Consider the following 16,830-nt stretch of genomic DNA (forward strand, 5'->3'; position numbering starts at 1 on the left):
GTTGAGGATGGGATATTTGTGGAGCCTCCTCCTCAAGTGAGTTGTTTAATTGTCCACCACCATTCATGACTAGATGTGGAAGGACTGCAGAACTTAGATCTGATCTGTTGGTGTGGGATCACTTAGTTCTGTCTGTCACTTGCTGTTTTTGTCATTTGTCCTGTTTGGTAGCTTCAGCAGATTGGCACCTCATTTTTAGGTATGCCTGGTGCTGCTCCTGACATGCCCTCCTGCACTCTCCATTGAACCAGGGTTGATCCCCTGGGTGGATAGTAATGGTTGAGTGAGGGGTATGCCAGGCCATAATGTTGCAGGTTGTGCTGGAGTGCAGTTCTGCTGCTGTTGACAGCCCACAATCCCTCATGGATGCCAAGTCTTGAGCTGCTAGATCTATTCAAAGTCTGTGCCATTTAGCACGGAGATAGTGCCACACACCACGATGGAGGTTATTCTCAATGTGGAGGCAGGACTTTGTCTCCACAAGGACAGTGCGGTGGTCACTTTTAACTGATACTGTCATGGACTGATGCTTTTGCAGCCAGCAGATTAGTAAGTATGAGGTCAAGTATGTTTTTTCTTCTTGTTGTTTCCTTCACCAGCTGCCGCAGACCCAGTCTAGCAGTTATATCCTTTAGGACCCGACCAGCTCGATCTGTAATGCTGCTGCCGAGTCACTCTTGATGGTGGACATTGAAATCCCTCACCCAGAGTACATTTTGTGCCCTTACCACCCTCAGTGCTTCCTGCAAGTGTTGCTCAACATGGAGGAGTACTGATTTATTAGCCGAAGGAGGATGGTACGTGGTAACCAGTAAGAGATTTCCTTGTCCATGTTTAATCTGAAGCCATGAGACTTCATGGGGTCCAGAGTCGATGTCAAGGACTCTCAGGGCAACTCCCTCCTATACCATTGTGCTGCTACCTCTGCTGGATCTGTCCTGTTGCTGGGACAGGACATATCCAGGGATGGTAATGGTGGTGTCTGGGGCATTATCTGTAAGGTATGATTTCGTAAAAAGGACTATGTCAGGCTGTTGCTTGACTAGTCTATGAGTCAACTCTCCCAATTCCAGCACAAGCCCCCAGATGTTGGTAAGGAGGACTTTACATGGTCGACTAGGCTGTTTGTGTTTTTGCCATTGTCTTTTCCAGTTTCAAGGTCGATGCCAAGTAGTCAGTTTGGTTTCATTTCTTTGTTGTGACTTTCTGGCGATTGATACAACGGAGTGGCTTGCCAGGCCATTTCAGAGGGCATTGGGAGTCAACCATATTGCTGTTTCTCTGGAGTCACATGTAGGCCAGACCAGGAAAGGATGGCAGATTTCCTTCTCTAAAGTACATTCGTGAACCAGATGAGTTTTTCCAACAATTGGAAATGGCTTTATGGTCATCAGTCAACGCTTAATTCTAGATTTTCTTTATTGAATTCAAATCCCACCATCTACCATGGCAGGATTAGAACCCAGTTCCCCAGTACATTATTCTGGGTTTCTGGATTAATAGTCGAGTGAGAGTACCACTAGGCCATCGCCTCCCCTCTGTTGTGCAATGATGGTAGAGGGAATGAATATTGAAGGTATTGGATGGGGATCCAATCACGTGAGCTGCTTTCTCCTGGATGGTGTCAAGTTTCTTGTGTGTTACTAGAGCTGTACTCATTCAGGTGAGCCGAAAGTATTCAATCGGACTGCTGACTTATCCCCTGGCAATGCCATTGAGGAGTCAGGAGGTGAGATACTTACAACAGAATTCCCAGCCTCTGACCTGTTCTTGTTTAGTTCTTGGTTAACAGTGAATCCTCAGGATGCTGACCAATTCAATGATGAAAATGCCATCAAACATCATGAGACATGGTTGGATACTCTCTTGTTGGAGATGGTCATTGAGTGGCATGTATAGGGCATGAACATGACTTAACATTGACAATAAAGGATATTCTATTCTATTTTGACTGAATGCAACACTGAGTCCAGAAGGCTGTCAAATGCCAAGAGATGCTGTTCACTAATGCTCTTTAGGGAAGGAAATCTTCCTCCTTACCTGGTCTGGCCTACATGAGACTCCAGAAACACAGCAATATGGTTGATTCCCAATGCCCTCTGAAATGGCCTGGCAAGCCACTCCGTCGTATCAATCGCTAGAAAGTCACAAAAAAGAATTGAAACCAGACTGACCACCTGGCATTGACCTTGGAACTAGAAAAGACAACAGCAACTTGTGTTGACCTTCATTGGAAAATGTAACTTGCCAGTGATAGAGAAGTCAGGGAGAGAGCAAAGTGATGATTTAAAATGACAAATGATACAAAGCTCAGGCTCATGTTTGCGGATTGAATGGAGATATTCCATAAAGTAGACACACCAACTTGTGTTTGCTCTCACCAGTGTAGAGGAGGCCACATCTTGCTTTCGTATTAGTTTGTTACACTCGTGTAAATCTAGATCATCTTAAACTATCATCTGATTGAAGATGCTCATGAAGCAGACTTTTAAAAGTTATATACAACTGACACTTTGAAATATCTTTAACTGTGATCTAGGCAAAGCTGACTTAATACATGCTGTCAATCCAGAATCTCCCTGAAGACAGCAGAAATATCAAATGTGGTGGAAGCAGTTGAGAAAATAATAGTTAATGCAAAACTGGAGCAGTAGGGCAGCAGGGCGGCATGGTGGCACAGTGGTTAGCACTGCTGCCTCACAGCGCCTGTAGACCCGGGTTCAATTCCCGACTCAGGCGACTGACTGTGTGGAGTTTGCACGTTCTCCCCGTGTCTGCGTGGGTTTCCTCCGGGTGCTCCGGTTTCCTCCCACAGTCACAAAGATGTGCGGGTCAGGTGAATTGGCCAAGCTAAATTGCCCGTAGTGTTAGGTAAGGGGTAAATGTAGGGGTATGGGTGGGGTTGCGCTTCGGCGGGTCGGTGTGGACTTGTTGGGCCGAAGGGCCTGTTTCCACACTGTAAGTCTAATCTAATCAGTAATACTCTGCTCTATCTGATGTACACCTGCATAGATAGGATTATAAACATTGACTGACCTAATTAAGTAGTTTCTGATGCCCTTTTTATTGCAGTCAGAATACAGATGATAGTAAGGCCAGTTTTATTTGTGATGTTAATGTATTTGATTGAAGTTATCTGCTTTACAAGGTCAAGATTTCCGTGGGATTTTGAAAGGCCATTTTTCCTTTAAATCTTTACAGCATCAATCATTTGATACAAATTGCCGATGCATTAAAAGGGACCATAAAAATCTTTGGCAAGGTTGCATTCAGATATTTACAAATATACAATGAAACTATGCACACTTTGTTGACATTCCCATCACATTTACAAATGATGTGACCATGACAAAGTAACAACATTAGGGGTAATTTTAACCACAAAAGCTGGTTGGTATGGATTTGTAAAATGTTAAAATCTTTAAAATCTCAAATTAGCCTTGAAAAACATCTGACTTTAACAGAGGCCAGATAAGGGGTAGTGGAATCAATCACCTCCCAAGAGGTATGTCGTTCATTTAAGTATTTAGTTTGTGTCAGATTTTATCCTGCTTCCAGCTTTAAAACTTCCCAGGTGGGTGTCTGAACCTCAGAACATTCAATACCTAAAAGGAGACAGGCCCTACAGTGTGGAAGTCATGTATGTCCAGCAACACCTCCATGCTAAGTGCAGCAAAATTCCTCTCCGTCATGAAAACAATCCTTGCCATTGGACCCTCCTCTCAATTGAAACTCAGGCCCTCTAATATTTCCCCACAAACACCGACAATGCCCAACCACTGACCTTTCCTGTGTCACTGAACCCACATCTCTATGTCTGATCTTTCTCTGGCCTCCACAGTCAGCATCCCCTCCTGACACTCCAAGCCACAATGGATGGACACCCATTCCTTGCAACATCTACTCCAGAAGCAACAAATCTCCACCTCCTCCTTGTAAATTCACCAAAGCAGAGAGCAACATCATTACTTCTCTGGTCCCTTGTCTTTCATACCAAGAGAATAAAACTTGTCAAATACTTTTTCATCAACTCCTGTGCCCCTTAAAACCTTGTTCTGTAAATCTCTCATAAGTCATTTATTTGGAATGCTTGGCAGTGAGGAAAAGAATGAGATTAGATTGACATGTATTCTTTTCTGAAATGATATTCTAGAATGAATACCTGAATGAAAATGTAGATGCTCGTCTAGTTGAATATGAAGACAATCGACCATTGCTGGACATGTTTCTACAGAAACCTGTGGGCCTTCTGTCACTGCTGGATGAAGAAAGTCGCTTTCCTCAAGCCACTGACCAGACACTTGTAGGCAAGTTCTCATAAAGTAGAACACTCTGCAACTTGTAGGTAATAAAAAAGAAGCACAGCTATTTTTTATTACAGGAGACATCATTAAGATGGTGTGCTCATTTTGGCAAGTTTCGAGGTCATTTTATCACCGTGTCTCAGACATGCCTCATAGATTCTAAATGTACTTTTGTTCTTAAGTTTCAAACAATCAGGCAATTACATTAACGAAATGCACTTTGTCAACAGGGAAGTTCGAAGACAATCTCAAGTCAAATTATTTCTGGAGACCAAAAACGGTTGACTTAAGCTTTGGAATTAATCATTATGCAGGAAAGGTGAGTGGCAGTCATACATTAAAAATATTCAATGATTACAGCTCCATACATAAGTGCTGCAATTAATCAAATGATCATCATGAATGACTAGTCAAGAGAGTTTTTGTAGAACACTGATAGTATCCCTACTTCTCAATCAGACAATCGGGGTTCAAATCCAATCTATTCCAGAGATGTGGGTGGCATGGTGGCTTAATGGTTAGCACTGCTGCCTCACAGTTCCAGGGATCTGGGTTCGATTCTGCTCCTTGGCTGACTGTGTGGAGTTTGCAGATTATCCCTATGTGGGTTTCCTCTGGGTGCTCTGGTTCCCTCCCATGGTCCAAAGATGCGCAAGTTAGGTGGATTGGCCATGCTAAATTGCCAAGGCTATTTAGTCACAGTAAATGCACGGATTGCTTATGGGACGAATGCTGTTTGGAGTGCCAGTGGGAACTTGATGGGCCGAATGGTCTGTTTCCACACTGTAGGGATTCTATGTGATGTACCATGTTAAAACAGGTTGATGAACAATGTATTTTGTATGGATAGCCAAAGACATCACAACATCTCACCTCAGGATTGTTCCCTGCTGATTGCCATAGTTTTCTGCTCTTTCTTCCATACAAATCTTTCTGGCACAGACTCTCAGCCCTAGATATTTGTGTATGCCGATAGCATGAGCATCCACATTGTGAGTCTCATGGTTCACCATTCCAGGACCTCAAACGCATTGTTGCTGAGCCAGTAAATTAGATATTATTGCTGGTAGCTTCGTTGTGAAACAGGATTGATGATCAGCTATCTATGATGGCACTACGGTCTTTCATTGATATGGTGAAGGGGGAACAGCTGGGATGGTAGGCAACAACTAGCATGGAGGAAGCAGTGTGGGTGGGGATTTAGTGGAGGGAGGATAAGCAGTGAATAGTGGCAATCAGAAGGCATGAATGATCAGAGATTGGAGGTCAGGGGTCCTTATGTTCTTTGTATTTGAAGAAGATCGCTCCAGCTGTTATTAGCTTAACATTTCAGTAAGTATTTTCCAAAACCTCACTTTGATGGCAATTACAATAAGGGCTAACTGTTGAGCTGCAGCCAGACCTAATTTTCTTATGTGCAACTCATGCTCGTTGCCAAACTAATCATCATCAGCTCCTCATTAGGCCTCTTGTTTGTATAACATATTTGAGAAAAGGGTGATCACTTTTTGGTGGGTGACACCTCTTAGTGGCAGAATGTAGATGAGGAAGACAGCAGACACGAGGAAAAACCTCGAGTGACCTTAGGAAGAAAGTTCATTGTTACAGATGTTCTAACTATCTATGTAATATAACATTGAGCCTGGTTTTTCCATTTGTTTGAGAAGAATGTATTGTTGTTTTAATTTAACCTACCAATTAAGTTCAAACAATCTAACTCCCAAATCTTCAGGTCTGGAAATAATCCCCAATGTGGAGATCAGCAGGGGCACTAATAGGGAAAGGGTTGTGGCCCCTGAAATCCTCAACCCTGCTCTTGTTATTGAGTATTTTGACCACCATCACCCCACAAGCCCTACTCCATGATTCTCTTCAATCAATCTCTTCCAAGTCACTTACCTTCCTGTTGCTGCTGGCCTTGAATGTTGTCAGCTGCCGAGGCCTCTGATGCTGCTGCTCAGAATCACTGAGTAGAACATTACTGGCCCAAGAACTGAGTGACTGAAAAGCTCTCCCTCTAACTATATAGGAGCCCGATTGGCGTTTTATCATGTTGTTTTATGCCACACGTTAAGTTTGAGTTGTCTACAGACTGATCAATGAGAACTTCCTCGAGGCCTTGACTTCAAAGTAAGGCTATTTATTATCAATGATTATTAAATACTGCTATACATAGTAATCATAGATTAAGGAAGGACAAATCTTCTTCTTTGTATGTCCCTGCCCCTAATGTAGTAGTCTGGTCTGGCACAGAGATCAAGACAATTCTAATTCTGCCCACACTCTGGCATTTGTAGTCAGTGATGTGCAGCTCTGTGTTTGCTCCAGGTCCAATTATCTGTCCCCAAACCTTATTCCTGTCGTAAGCATCAATTATTCATGCATCAAATGAGTTACTATAATTATTTTGTTCTACAAACTTCACTGTACATTTTTCCTTATCTTTCTTACCACCCCCAGGTCTTTGACTTGATTAATTTCTGCCAATAACCTTTAACAAGGTACAGAAACATTTGAGATGAAGTTGATGATCTTGCATTTTCTCTGCTGGCTGCCATTAGATCAGAGATTCAATCGATCTTGCTGAATTTGCTTGCAGTGATGTAAATGCAGGAGCAAATTAGAATTACAAAATTTTTCTTCTACTTTATTAGTAACATTGGACACAATTGTTGGTTGCCCTAGGAAGGAATGAAGTATTCCATCCATACAATGTGGATCTGCAAGTGAATCTTGTTTGAATGGTTTGATTTACTGAATGATATGTTCTTCAGACTGCAGCACATCATCAAGAAATTACCTCTTTTGATGCAATGAATTTTGTTTACAGCTAGATTATAACCAGGGTATTTAAAATGGCTTTGTCTTTACTGAAATGGAGTTTTGGAACGGCAGCCTGGAACAAGATATTGTAGCATAGGATTACTTAGAATTTCATGCTGATGTTGTCACATACAGTGTATTGTTGTTCAAGTGAGATACTTGTTTCCTCTGGTCAGATGGGTAATTGTGCTTTATATAGTCAGCAGTCTTTGTAGAATGTTCTATATTAAATGGAACTTTTGTTGTATTATGTTTCTTAAACAGTATTCCAAACTTTGTATTTAATACTAATTAGATGCTCATGAGAGTTAGATCCTTTTCTAATTGAGAAAGTTCAGTGACTGACTTAACTAAGTGACCAATGATAACTCTGTCACAAATTAGGTCCTTTACCCATTTGAAAAACTGCATGGTTCAGTTATTATATCGAGGTTGTTAATTAATCTATCTACAGATTCTCCTGGAAGTCAATATCTGCTATTAAAGCATAAACCTGCAAGTGTCTCATTGGTCTTTGATGTGAAATATTGAGCAAAGGCCATTAGGAGGATATCAAATATAATGTTCTTCTCATTGATCTGTTGTCTGCGAAACACATGACCTAATATACTTTCCATGTAATAGAGAAGTGTGCGAACTTGTTCTGCACTAAATTTAGTGTATAGTGTTCAAAATCCTAGGAACAGTGCTTTCCAGAGCTACCAATTTGCTGATATGAGTCAAATGAAACAAATAACTTGGATTTTTCTGATGAGAAGATCGGTTCAGGCACATGTTGTTGCATCAATTATTGATAGGCATGTCAATTGTTGATTATCTTCTCGATGTGCACAGTGATATTAAAGTTTTAATCTCTTTGTATGACATTTTGTTATAGAGTCATAGAGATGTACAGCATGGAAACTGTCCAACTTGTCCATGCTGACCAGATATCCTAAATTAATCTAGTCCTTCTCGCCAGCATTTGGCCCATATCCCTCTAAACCTTTCCTATTCATAAACGCATTCAGATGCCTTTTAACTGCTGTAATTGTACCAGCCTCCATTATTTCCTCTGGCAGCTCATTCCATACACACACCATCCTCTGTCTGAAAAAGTTGCCCCTTAGGTCTCTTTTAAATCTTTCCCTTCTCACCTTAAGCCTTTGCCTTTTCATTTTGGACTCCCCATCCCAGGGAAAAGATGTTGGCTATTCGCCCTATCCATGCCCTTCATTATTTTATAAATCTCTATAAGGTCACTCCTCAGTCTCCGACACTCCAGGGAATAAAGCCCCAATCTCCTCAGCCTCTCCCTATAGCTCAAACCCTCCAACCCTGGCTACATCCTTGTAAACGTTTTCTTAACCCTTTCAAGTTTTACAAAATCCTTCTTACAGCAGGGTTGTTGTTATTTTCTCCGTTGATTTATTATTGCAACAATAAAAAAACAAGAGCGGTTGAAGTTTCTGCTCTCTTAATTGCTGTTTTCAAAGTAAAGCTCCATTTTCCTTTGCATATCGATGTATTAAAGATATTCATTTTCCAAAATGGCTGAAATATTTACAAAGTTTTGTGGGTAGAAATTTTCTGAAAATATCTTCCCTCAATAAGATTCAACAATTTTTAAATGCATCGAAGATACATGCCATGATATCATTGGTGATATATTTTTTCTGAATCCAAGGTACTTTCAGCATTGATTTCAACAACAAAGGCTCAGATTTGTGCTTTTTTTTAAATTTGATGTTTCGCATTTTAATAAGGTGTAAGGTAAGCCATTTGTCAAGTGGTGGGTAGGTTGTAGGAGGGGATTCTGAAGGACAGTATTTACATGCATTTGGAAAGGCAAGGGCTGATTAGAGATAGTCAGCATAGCTTTGTGCATGGAAAATCATGTCTCATTAACGACTGAGTTTTTTGAAGATGTGATTAAAAAAAATTAAAGGCAGAGTGGTAGACGTTGTCTGCCTAGACTTCAGCAAAACGTTTGATCAGATTCTGTGTGGTAGACTGGTTAGTAAGATTAGATCACATAGGATCCAGGAGGAGCTAGCCAATCGAATACAAATTGGCTTGAGGGTAGGTGATGGGGTGGTGGTGAATGGTTGCTTTTCAGACTGGAGGCCTCTGACCAGTGATGTGTGAGAAGCATCAGTGCTGGGTCTACTGCTTTTTGTCATTTATGTAAATGGCTTGGATGTGAACATAAGGTGTATGGTTATTAAGTTTGCAGATGACACCAAAATAGGTGGTGTAGTGGACAGTGAAGAAGATTATCTCAGAATATAATGAGACCTTGATCGGATGGGCTAATGGGCCAAGGAGTGGTCAATGCAGTTTAATTTAGATAAATGTGAGGTTTTGCATTTTGGTAAGGCAAATCAGAACAGGATTTTGACGGTTAATGGTAGAGTCCTGCGGAGTGTTGCCGAAGAAAGAGACCTAGGAGTGCAGTTGCATAGTTCCTTGAAAGTGGAGTCGCAGGTAGACAGGGTGGTGAAGAAGGCATTTTGCATAATGACCTTCATTGGTCAGAGCATTGAGTAAGAGGGGATGTCATGTTGCAGCTGTACAGGACATTGGTGAAGCCACTTTTGGAATACTGCATACTATTCTGGTTGCTTTTCTGTCGTCAGGAAGTTGTTAAATTTGAATGGATGCAGAAAATATTGACAAGGATGTTGTCAGGACTGGAGCATTTGAGCTGTAAGGAGAGGCCAGATAGGCTGGGAGCTTTTTCCCCTAGTGTATCAGAGGCTGAGGAGTGACCTTATAGTGGTTTATAAAATCTTGAGGGGCTTGGATAGGGTGAATATCCAAGGTCTATTTCCTAGGGTGACATAGATCTAAGGTAAGAGGGGAAATATTTGAAAAGGATCTGAGGGATAACTTTTTCATGCAGAGAGTGATGCATGCAAGGAACGAGCTGCCAGAGGAAGTAGTGGAGGTGGGTGCAATTACACCATTTAAAAGGCATCTGAATGGTTACATGAATAGGAATGGTTTAGAGGGATATGGGCCAAATGCTGGCAAATAGGATTAGGTCAGATTGGTATTGGTATGTCTGGTCGACATGGAAGAGTTGGACTGACGCTCTGTGATTCTATGACTCTATTAAACAAAATTGCTAAAACTGCCTAATTATTGAATATAACTTTGAATTTGTTGTTCAAACTTTCAAATTGACAAATATTTCACTAAAATCACTGTTAAGATTTTAATACTTTGAGCAGAAATAATAATTTTAATTGCCTTTTTTCTTTTGCTGATTGATTTTCTTTGAGTCTGTACCTGAAGAATTAAATTAACTAGCTTTTGTTAAATTTGTCATTAAGGAGTTTGAAATTTGTTAATTTCACTGTTCGAAGTCTTACATGTGATTCATTGTCTCCGTTTTTTTGGATGTAATGAAGACCTTTTATATGTCCCTTCAATCATGAGATTGAATCTGTTTTTTGTATCCAGTAATCGATCCTTTTTTGCATACTTGATACAAATTTTCCCTCTTAGCTGCTAATGAACTATTACAGCTCTTATTGTTTTCTTAAAAGTGTGTTTTTTCTATTACTGTCTGTCAAAGTTTTGAGACTTACAGTACTCTGGTAGTTATCTGGAGAAGTGTCTATTCAGAGATGTTTCCTTTCAGCTTCCTGTTCAGCTCCAGAGCTTTGCTGACTTGTAGCTGGTCTTAAACATTTACTCATTCTTTTTCATTTTTAAAAATTATTCTACTCTCTAAACAATGTCTGCTGTTTTTTTTGACCTTCACTGCTGCAACATTTCCTAGTAGATCAGAGCTGCCAGCATCTTCCATCACGTGGCTTGAAGCCACACTGTGGGTTGGGTTCTTTACAGATTGGGTGAGGAGAAGGATATGTCAAAAATTCTCTTCAAGCTCCAATCTCAAAATAACACCATTTATTCAGGGCTGTTATACATGGTAATCCTAGATATCCCATGTTCTGACTTACTGTTACATTAGTTCAGGATTAATCTATCTTCATCGTGTGTTCTTGTCCATAACGAAGTCTGGTTTGTTACAAGGATCTAGACTAGGCAAAAGTGAGGACTGCAGATGCTGGAAACCAGAATTTAGATTAGAGTGATGCTGGAAAAGCACAGCAGGTCATTCAGCATCTGAGGAGCAGCAAAATCGCGGTTCAGGCAAAAGTTCTTCATCAGGATCTAGACTGTCTAACTCTGCCCAGACTATGGTATTAATACTCAGTGATATGAAGTACCATGACATCCTCAAAATTATTCCAGGTTACGTGTCAATTGGCACATGATTTTTTTGGTGCTAGTTGTCACGAATAGAAGAATGTCCATTCTTACAGTACATCAAAAAACAACTCTTGGCCTAAATTGACAAATTAGCCAAATTGGCAGACACCTGGCAAATGAATTTCATTGCAAAGAAATATGAGTAATGTATTTTGATAGAAGAAACATGGAGAAACAATACAGGTGCAATAGTACAACTTTGAGGGGAATACAAGTGTGAGAGAGAGAGAGAGAGAGAGAGAGAGAGAGAGATATCTTGGAGTTCATGTGCATAATTCTCTGAAAGTTGCCAGGCAAGTTGAAACAATTATTAACGAGGCTAGTAGGATCCTTGGGTTTACAAAAGTGGCATAAAAGCAAGGAAATGATGCTACATGTACAAACCATTGGTCAGACCACAGTTAGAGTTCAGTCTTCAGTTTTGGTACCTTATTTAAGAAAAGACATTAGAGCCCTGAAGAGAATGCAATGGAGATCTACTGGAATGATACCAAGATTGAGGGATTTTAGAATCAAGGAGAGATTGGAGACAATGGTCTTGTCCTACACAGAGCAGATGTAGGTCACCTTATTAGGGTGTTCAGTTGAATTCAATATGAACAATTTTGACCAGGTAAAGAAGGTTGTTCTGTTTCCGTGCATGGGTTTGTCTCTGACTAAGGAGTCACAATTTCAAGATTGTCAGCAAGAGAGCTAGGACTGAGATGAGCTTTAACTTCTTTACTCAGACAGTTGTCAGGATTTGGAATAGGCTGCCTGGGAGAGAGGCGGAGGCAGATTCCATATGAGGTTTCGAATGAGAGCTGGGTATTTATTTGAAAGTGATACATTTTGAGGACTACAGAGATAGAGCTAGAGAATGAGACTACTGGGTAGCTCTTTCAGGAGCCAGAATAGTCACAATGGGTTGATTGGCCTCCTGTGCTGCAAACTTCTATGACCTGAAATGTTCATTTCTGAGTGCGGAACCTGTAGTGATTAGAATCAGGAGGACCTCATTGACTATGAGGTTTTTGTTTGGAGTTGTGAACTTAGATCAATCAGCAAAGCCTTAGCTAACCAATATAACCAGGAGATTAGAATCTCCTCAGTTGAGGACTGACTCCGAGTTGGCTGGTCACTTGGCCGGTGTATACTGTGCACTGGTAACAGGACCCAGCCTCTGCAGTGATTTCAGAACCTCAGGAAATTCTCCAGTACTATGAAGGAACTTGTTCACTGGAATCCTTACACTAGTTAAACAGTCACAAACCCTTATGCTGCTTTCCACACAAACCAACAGAAGACTTTGACATATTTCATATATAGGCTTGTCAATCCCAGTCTGAAGGAGAACTCAAGGGGGAGGGTGAACAGCCAGTTGTCATGATGCATATAGGCACAAATGATTTACATAAAAAATGGGATGAGGTCCTACAAACAGAAATTAGGGAGTTAGGAGCCAAGTTAAAAAGTAGGACCTCAGAGGTAGTAATCTCAGGATTACTACCAGTGCCATGCACCAGTCAGAGTAGGAATGATAGAATAAGCACAATGAATGCGTAGCTTGAGAGGTGATGTGGGAGGGAGGGGTTCAGATTTTTGGGACATTGGGATCGTTTCTGGAGGAGGTGGGACTATTACAAATTGGACAGTCTCCACCTGGGCGGGACTGGAACCAAAGTCCTTGAGGGTGGTTTTGCTAATGCTGTTGGGGACGGTTTAAACTAATGTGGCAGGGAGATGGGAACCAAATGAGGTTAGAGGACAGGAAGGAATCAGTAACTAAAACCTGTTAGGAACCAGATAATGAAGTCAGCATGACTAAGGGAAGAGGAGGCAGGGAGCAGATGCAGAATGCAAAGAGACTGGTGGTCTGAGGTGCACTTGTTTTAATCCAAGAAGTACGTTTTGTTATTACTGAGACTTGGTTGAGGGAAAGGCATGATTGGCAATTACATATCCCAGGATATCAATGCTTCAGGCAGGATAGAGAGAGAGGTAAAAGGGGTGGAGGAGTTGCATTACTGGTGAAAGAAGACATCACAGTGGTGCTGAAGGAGGGCATTATGGAGGACTCGAGCAGTGAGGCAATATGGGCAGAGCTCAGAAATAGGAAGGATGCTGTAACAATATTGGGATTGTACTACAGGCCTCCCAACAACGAACTTGAGATAGAGGTGCAAATATGTAAACAGATCATGGGAACATGTAGGAGAAACAGGGTAGTGGTGATAGGAGATTTTAATTTTCCCACCATTGACTGGGATTCCCTAAGTGTTCGAGGTCTGGTTGGAGCAGAATTCACAAGAAGCATCCAGGAGGGTTTTCTAGACTGATATTAAATAGTCTGACTCGGGAAGGGGCCAAACTGGACCTGGTGTTAGGAAATGAGGAATTAAAAAGGCTAAAAGGGGTCATGAGATATCTTTAGCAAACCGGATCAAGGAAAATCCCAAAGCCTTTTATTTATAGATAAGGAGGCGGCACGGTTGCTCAGTGGTTAGCACTGCTGTCTCACAGCACCAGGGACCTGGGTTCAAATCCTGCCTCAGGCAACAGTCTGTGTGGAGTTTGCACATTCTCCCTGTGTCTGCGTGGGTTTCCTCCGAGTGTTCTGGTTTCCACCCACAGTCCAAAGATGTGCAGGTTAGGTGAATTGGCCATGTTAAATTGCCCATAGTGTTAGGTGCAGAGGTAAATGTATGGGAATTGGTCTGGGTGATTGCTCTTCGGAGGGTCGGTATGGACTTGTTGGGCCGAAGGGCCTGTTTCCACACTGTAAGGAATCTAATCTAATCTAAGGAGCAAGTGGGTAACTGGAGAAAGGATTGGTCTACTCAAGGACAAATGAGGAAAGATGTGCGTGGAGTCAGAGAAAATGCGTGAGATTCTGAATGAGTTACTTAATATTGGTATTCAACGAGGAGAGAGACATGATGGATGTTGAGGTTAGTGATAGATCTTTGATTACTCTAGGTCAAGTCGGCATAAGGAGGGAGTAAGTTGTGGATATTCTAATAGGCATTAAGGTTGAAAGTCCCCAGGTCTGGGTGGGATCTACCCCAGGTTACTGAGGGAGCGAGAGAGGAAATAGCTGGGGCTATAATAGATTTCTTTGCACATCCTTGAACATGGGTGAGGTCCCAGAGGACTGGAGAATTGTTAATGTTCTCCCTTAGTTTAAGAAGGGTACCAGAGATATTCCAGGTGATTGTAGACCGGTGAGCCTTACATCAGTGGTGGGGGAGAAGATACTGAGGAATAGGATCTATTCCCATTTGGAAGAAAATGGGCTAATCAGTAATGGACAGCATGGTTTTGTGCGGGGAAGGTCATGTCTTACAAACCTAATAGAATTCTTTGAGGAGGTGACAATGTTGAATGATGGGGGAAAGGGCTGTATGTGTCATATCCATGAACTTTAGTAAGGCATTTGATAATGTTCCCCATGATAGGCTGATGCAGAAGGTGAAGTCTTATGGGGTCCAGGGTGTTCTAGCTAGATGGATCGAGAACTGGCTGGGCAACAGGAGACAGAGTAGTAGTGGAAGGGAGTTTCTCAAAATTGAGACCTGTGACTACAGATCTGTGCTGGGACCACAGTTGTTTGTGATCTATAAAAGTGATTTGGAGGAAGGTATCGATTGCCTGATTAGCAAGTTTGCAGGTGACACCAAGACTGGTGGAGTAACAGATAGTGAAGGGGTCTGTCAGACAGTATAGCAGAATATAGATGGATGGAGAGATGGGCAGAGAAATAGCAGAGGAGTTCAACCCGGGCAAATGTGAGGTGACGCATTTTGGATGTTCCAAATCAAGAGTGAACAATACAGTAAATGAAAAAGTCCTGGGGAAAATACCCAGAGAGATCTGGGTATTTGGGTCCATTGTTCCCTGAAGGTGACAATGCAGGTCAGTAAAGTGGTCAAAAAGACATATGGCATGCTTCCTTTCATTGGACAGGGTATTGGGTACAAGAGTTGGCAGGTCATGTTACAGCTGTATACTGCATACTGTTATATATTCCACATTTGGAATACTGGATACAGTTCTGGTGGCCACATTACCAAAAGAAGGTGGATGCTTTGGAGAGGGTACAGAGGATGTTGCCTGGTATGGAGGGTGCTTCCTATGAAAAGGGGTTGAACAGATTAAGATTAGTTTCATTAGAGAGACTGAGGTTGAGGGAGGACTTGATTGAGGTCTACAAAATCATGAGAGGTATAGACAGGGTGGATAGCAAGAAACTTTTTCCCAGAGTGGGGGAGTCAATTATGAGGGATCATGAGTTCAAAGTGAGAGGGGAAAGATTTAGGGGAGATATGCATGGAAAGTTCTTTACGCAGAGGGTGGTGGGGGCATGGAACGCATTGCCAGCGGAAGTGGTAGAGGCAGGAACAATAGCGTTACTTAAGATGTATCTGTCAAGATACATGAATGGACAGAGAGCAAAGGGATACCGATTCTTAGAAAATAGGTGGCAGGTTTAGATAGAGGATCTGGATCTGGATCTGGATCGGTACAGACTTGGAGGGCCGAAGGGCCCGTTCCTGTGCTGAAATGTTCTTTGTTCTTTAACTCCAAGACAGGTTGTACAATTGGGTGCACTTCCCATTTTGGGTAAAGTTAGTTGGATAAACATCAAAATCCTAAAAGTCTTTGAAGGGGCTCTGTTGATTTGTGCATCACCTTCACAAAAAATGGCTCTTCATACAATTGCAATACAATGAGGAATAACAATTAATAAGGAAATAAACACATTAAACCACAGATGGTGGTAATTTTCACAGCTGCTGAATCACTGATTGGTATCGGGATGTCTTCTTCCTCTGCTGTTCTGTGCCAGACTAACATAATCTAAAAATATTTGCTGCTCAGTGGACAATTTTGTCACCTTTTGCGGCAAACCACAACATCACAGCAGAGTAGTGGATTTGTTTTGTGAATAATTTGTGCATAACTGCTTTACGTCAGTTTTATATTGGAAACTCAGTACATGTGAATTTGCTCTCTTATTTACATCGTCCTCAAGATATAGGTCCAAATTCTCCAGTGCATGCTTACTCAAGTGGCAGCAATTTCCTTTATTTACGTAAAATCCAAGTGCAGCACAACTTGGTAGCAAACTTTATGAGATGTCAGGAGTTTAAAAGTAAGCTTTTATTCCTAATTTCCCTAGTCTGTCAAATTTACTCTGGATATCAATAACCCAAGGTATACCCAATTGTTTTGTAGTGAAGTAAGGTGCACTACAACATACTGCAACAATAATAATACATCACAAGCTTACCCATATAATGCTAGTGACCCACTTTATGTGGACATATCTTGGGATCAAGATTAGAGTGGTGCTGGAAAAGCACAGCAGGTCAGGCAGCATCTGATGAGCAGCAAAATCGACATTTCAGGCAAAAGCCCTTCATCCAGATGAAGGGCTTTTGCGAACTGTCGATTT

The 16,830-nt window shown here is 41.5% G+C and overlaps 1 protein-coding gene across 1 annotated transcript in view; it reads left to right on the forward strand.

Moving 5' to 3' along the window:
* myo3a (myosin IIIA) overlaps positions 1-16,830 on the forward strand; it is a 180,296-nt gene that overhangs the window by 53,518 nt on the left and 109,948 nt on the right. Inside the window, exons 12-13 of the mRNA XM_060825714.1 lie at positions 4,154-4,307; positions 4,535-4,623. Coding sequence (XP_060681697.1) covers positions 4,154-4,307; positions 4,535-4,623 — 243 coding nt within the window. The remainder of the gene's footprint in view (positions 1-4,153; positions 4,308-4,534; positions 4,624-16,830) is intronic.

The sequence above is a fragment of the Hemiscyllium ocellatum genome, chromosome 5, assembly GCF_020745735.1.
Source record: "Hemiscyllium ocellatum isolate sHemOce1 chromosome 5, sHemOce1.pat.X.cur, whole genome shotgun sequence".
Classification (NCBI taxonomy): domain Eukaryota; kingdom Metazoa; phylum Chordata; class Chondrichthyes; order Orectolobiformes; family Hemiscylliidae; genus Hemiscyllium; species Hemiscyllium ocellatum.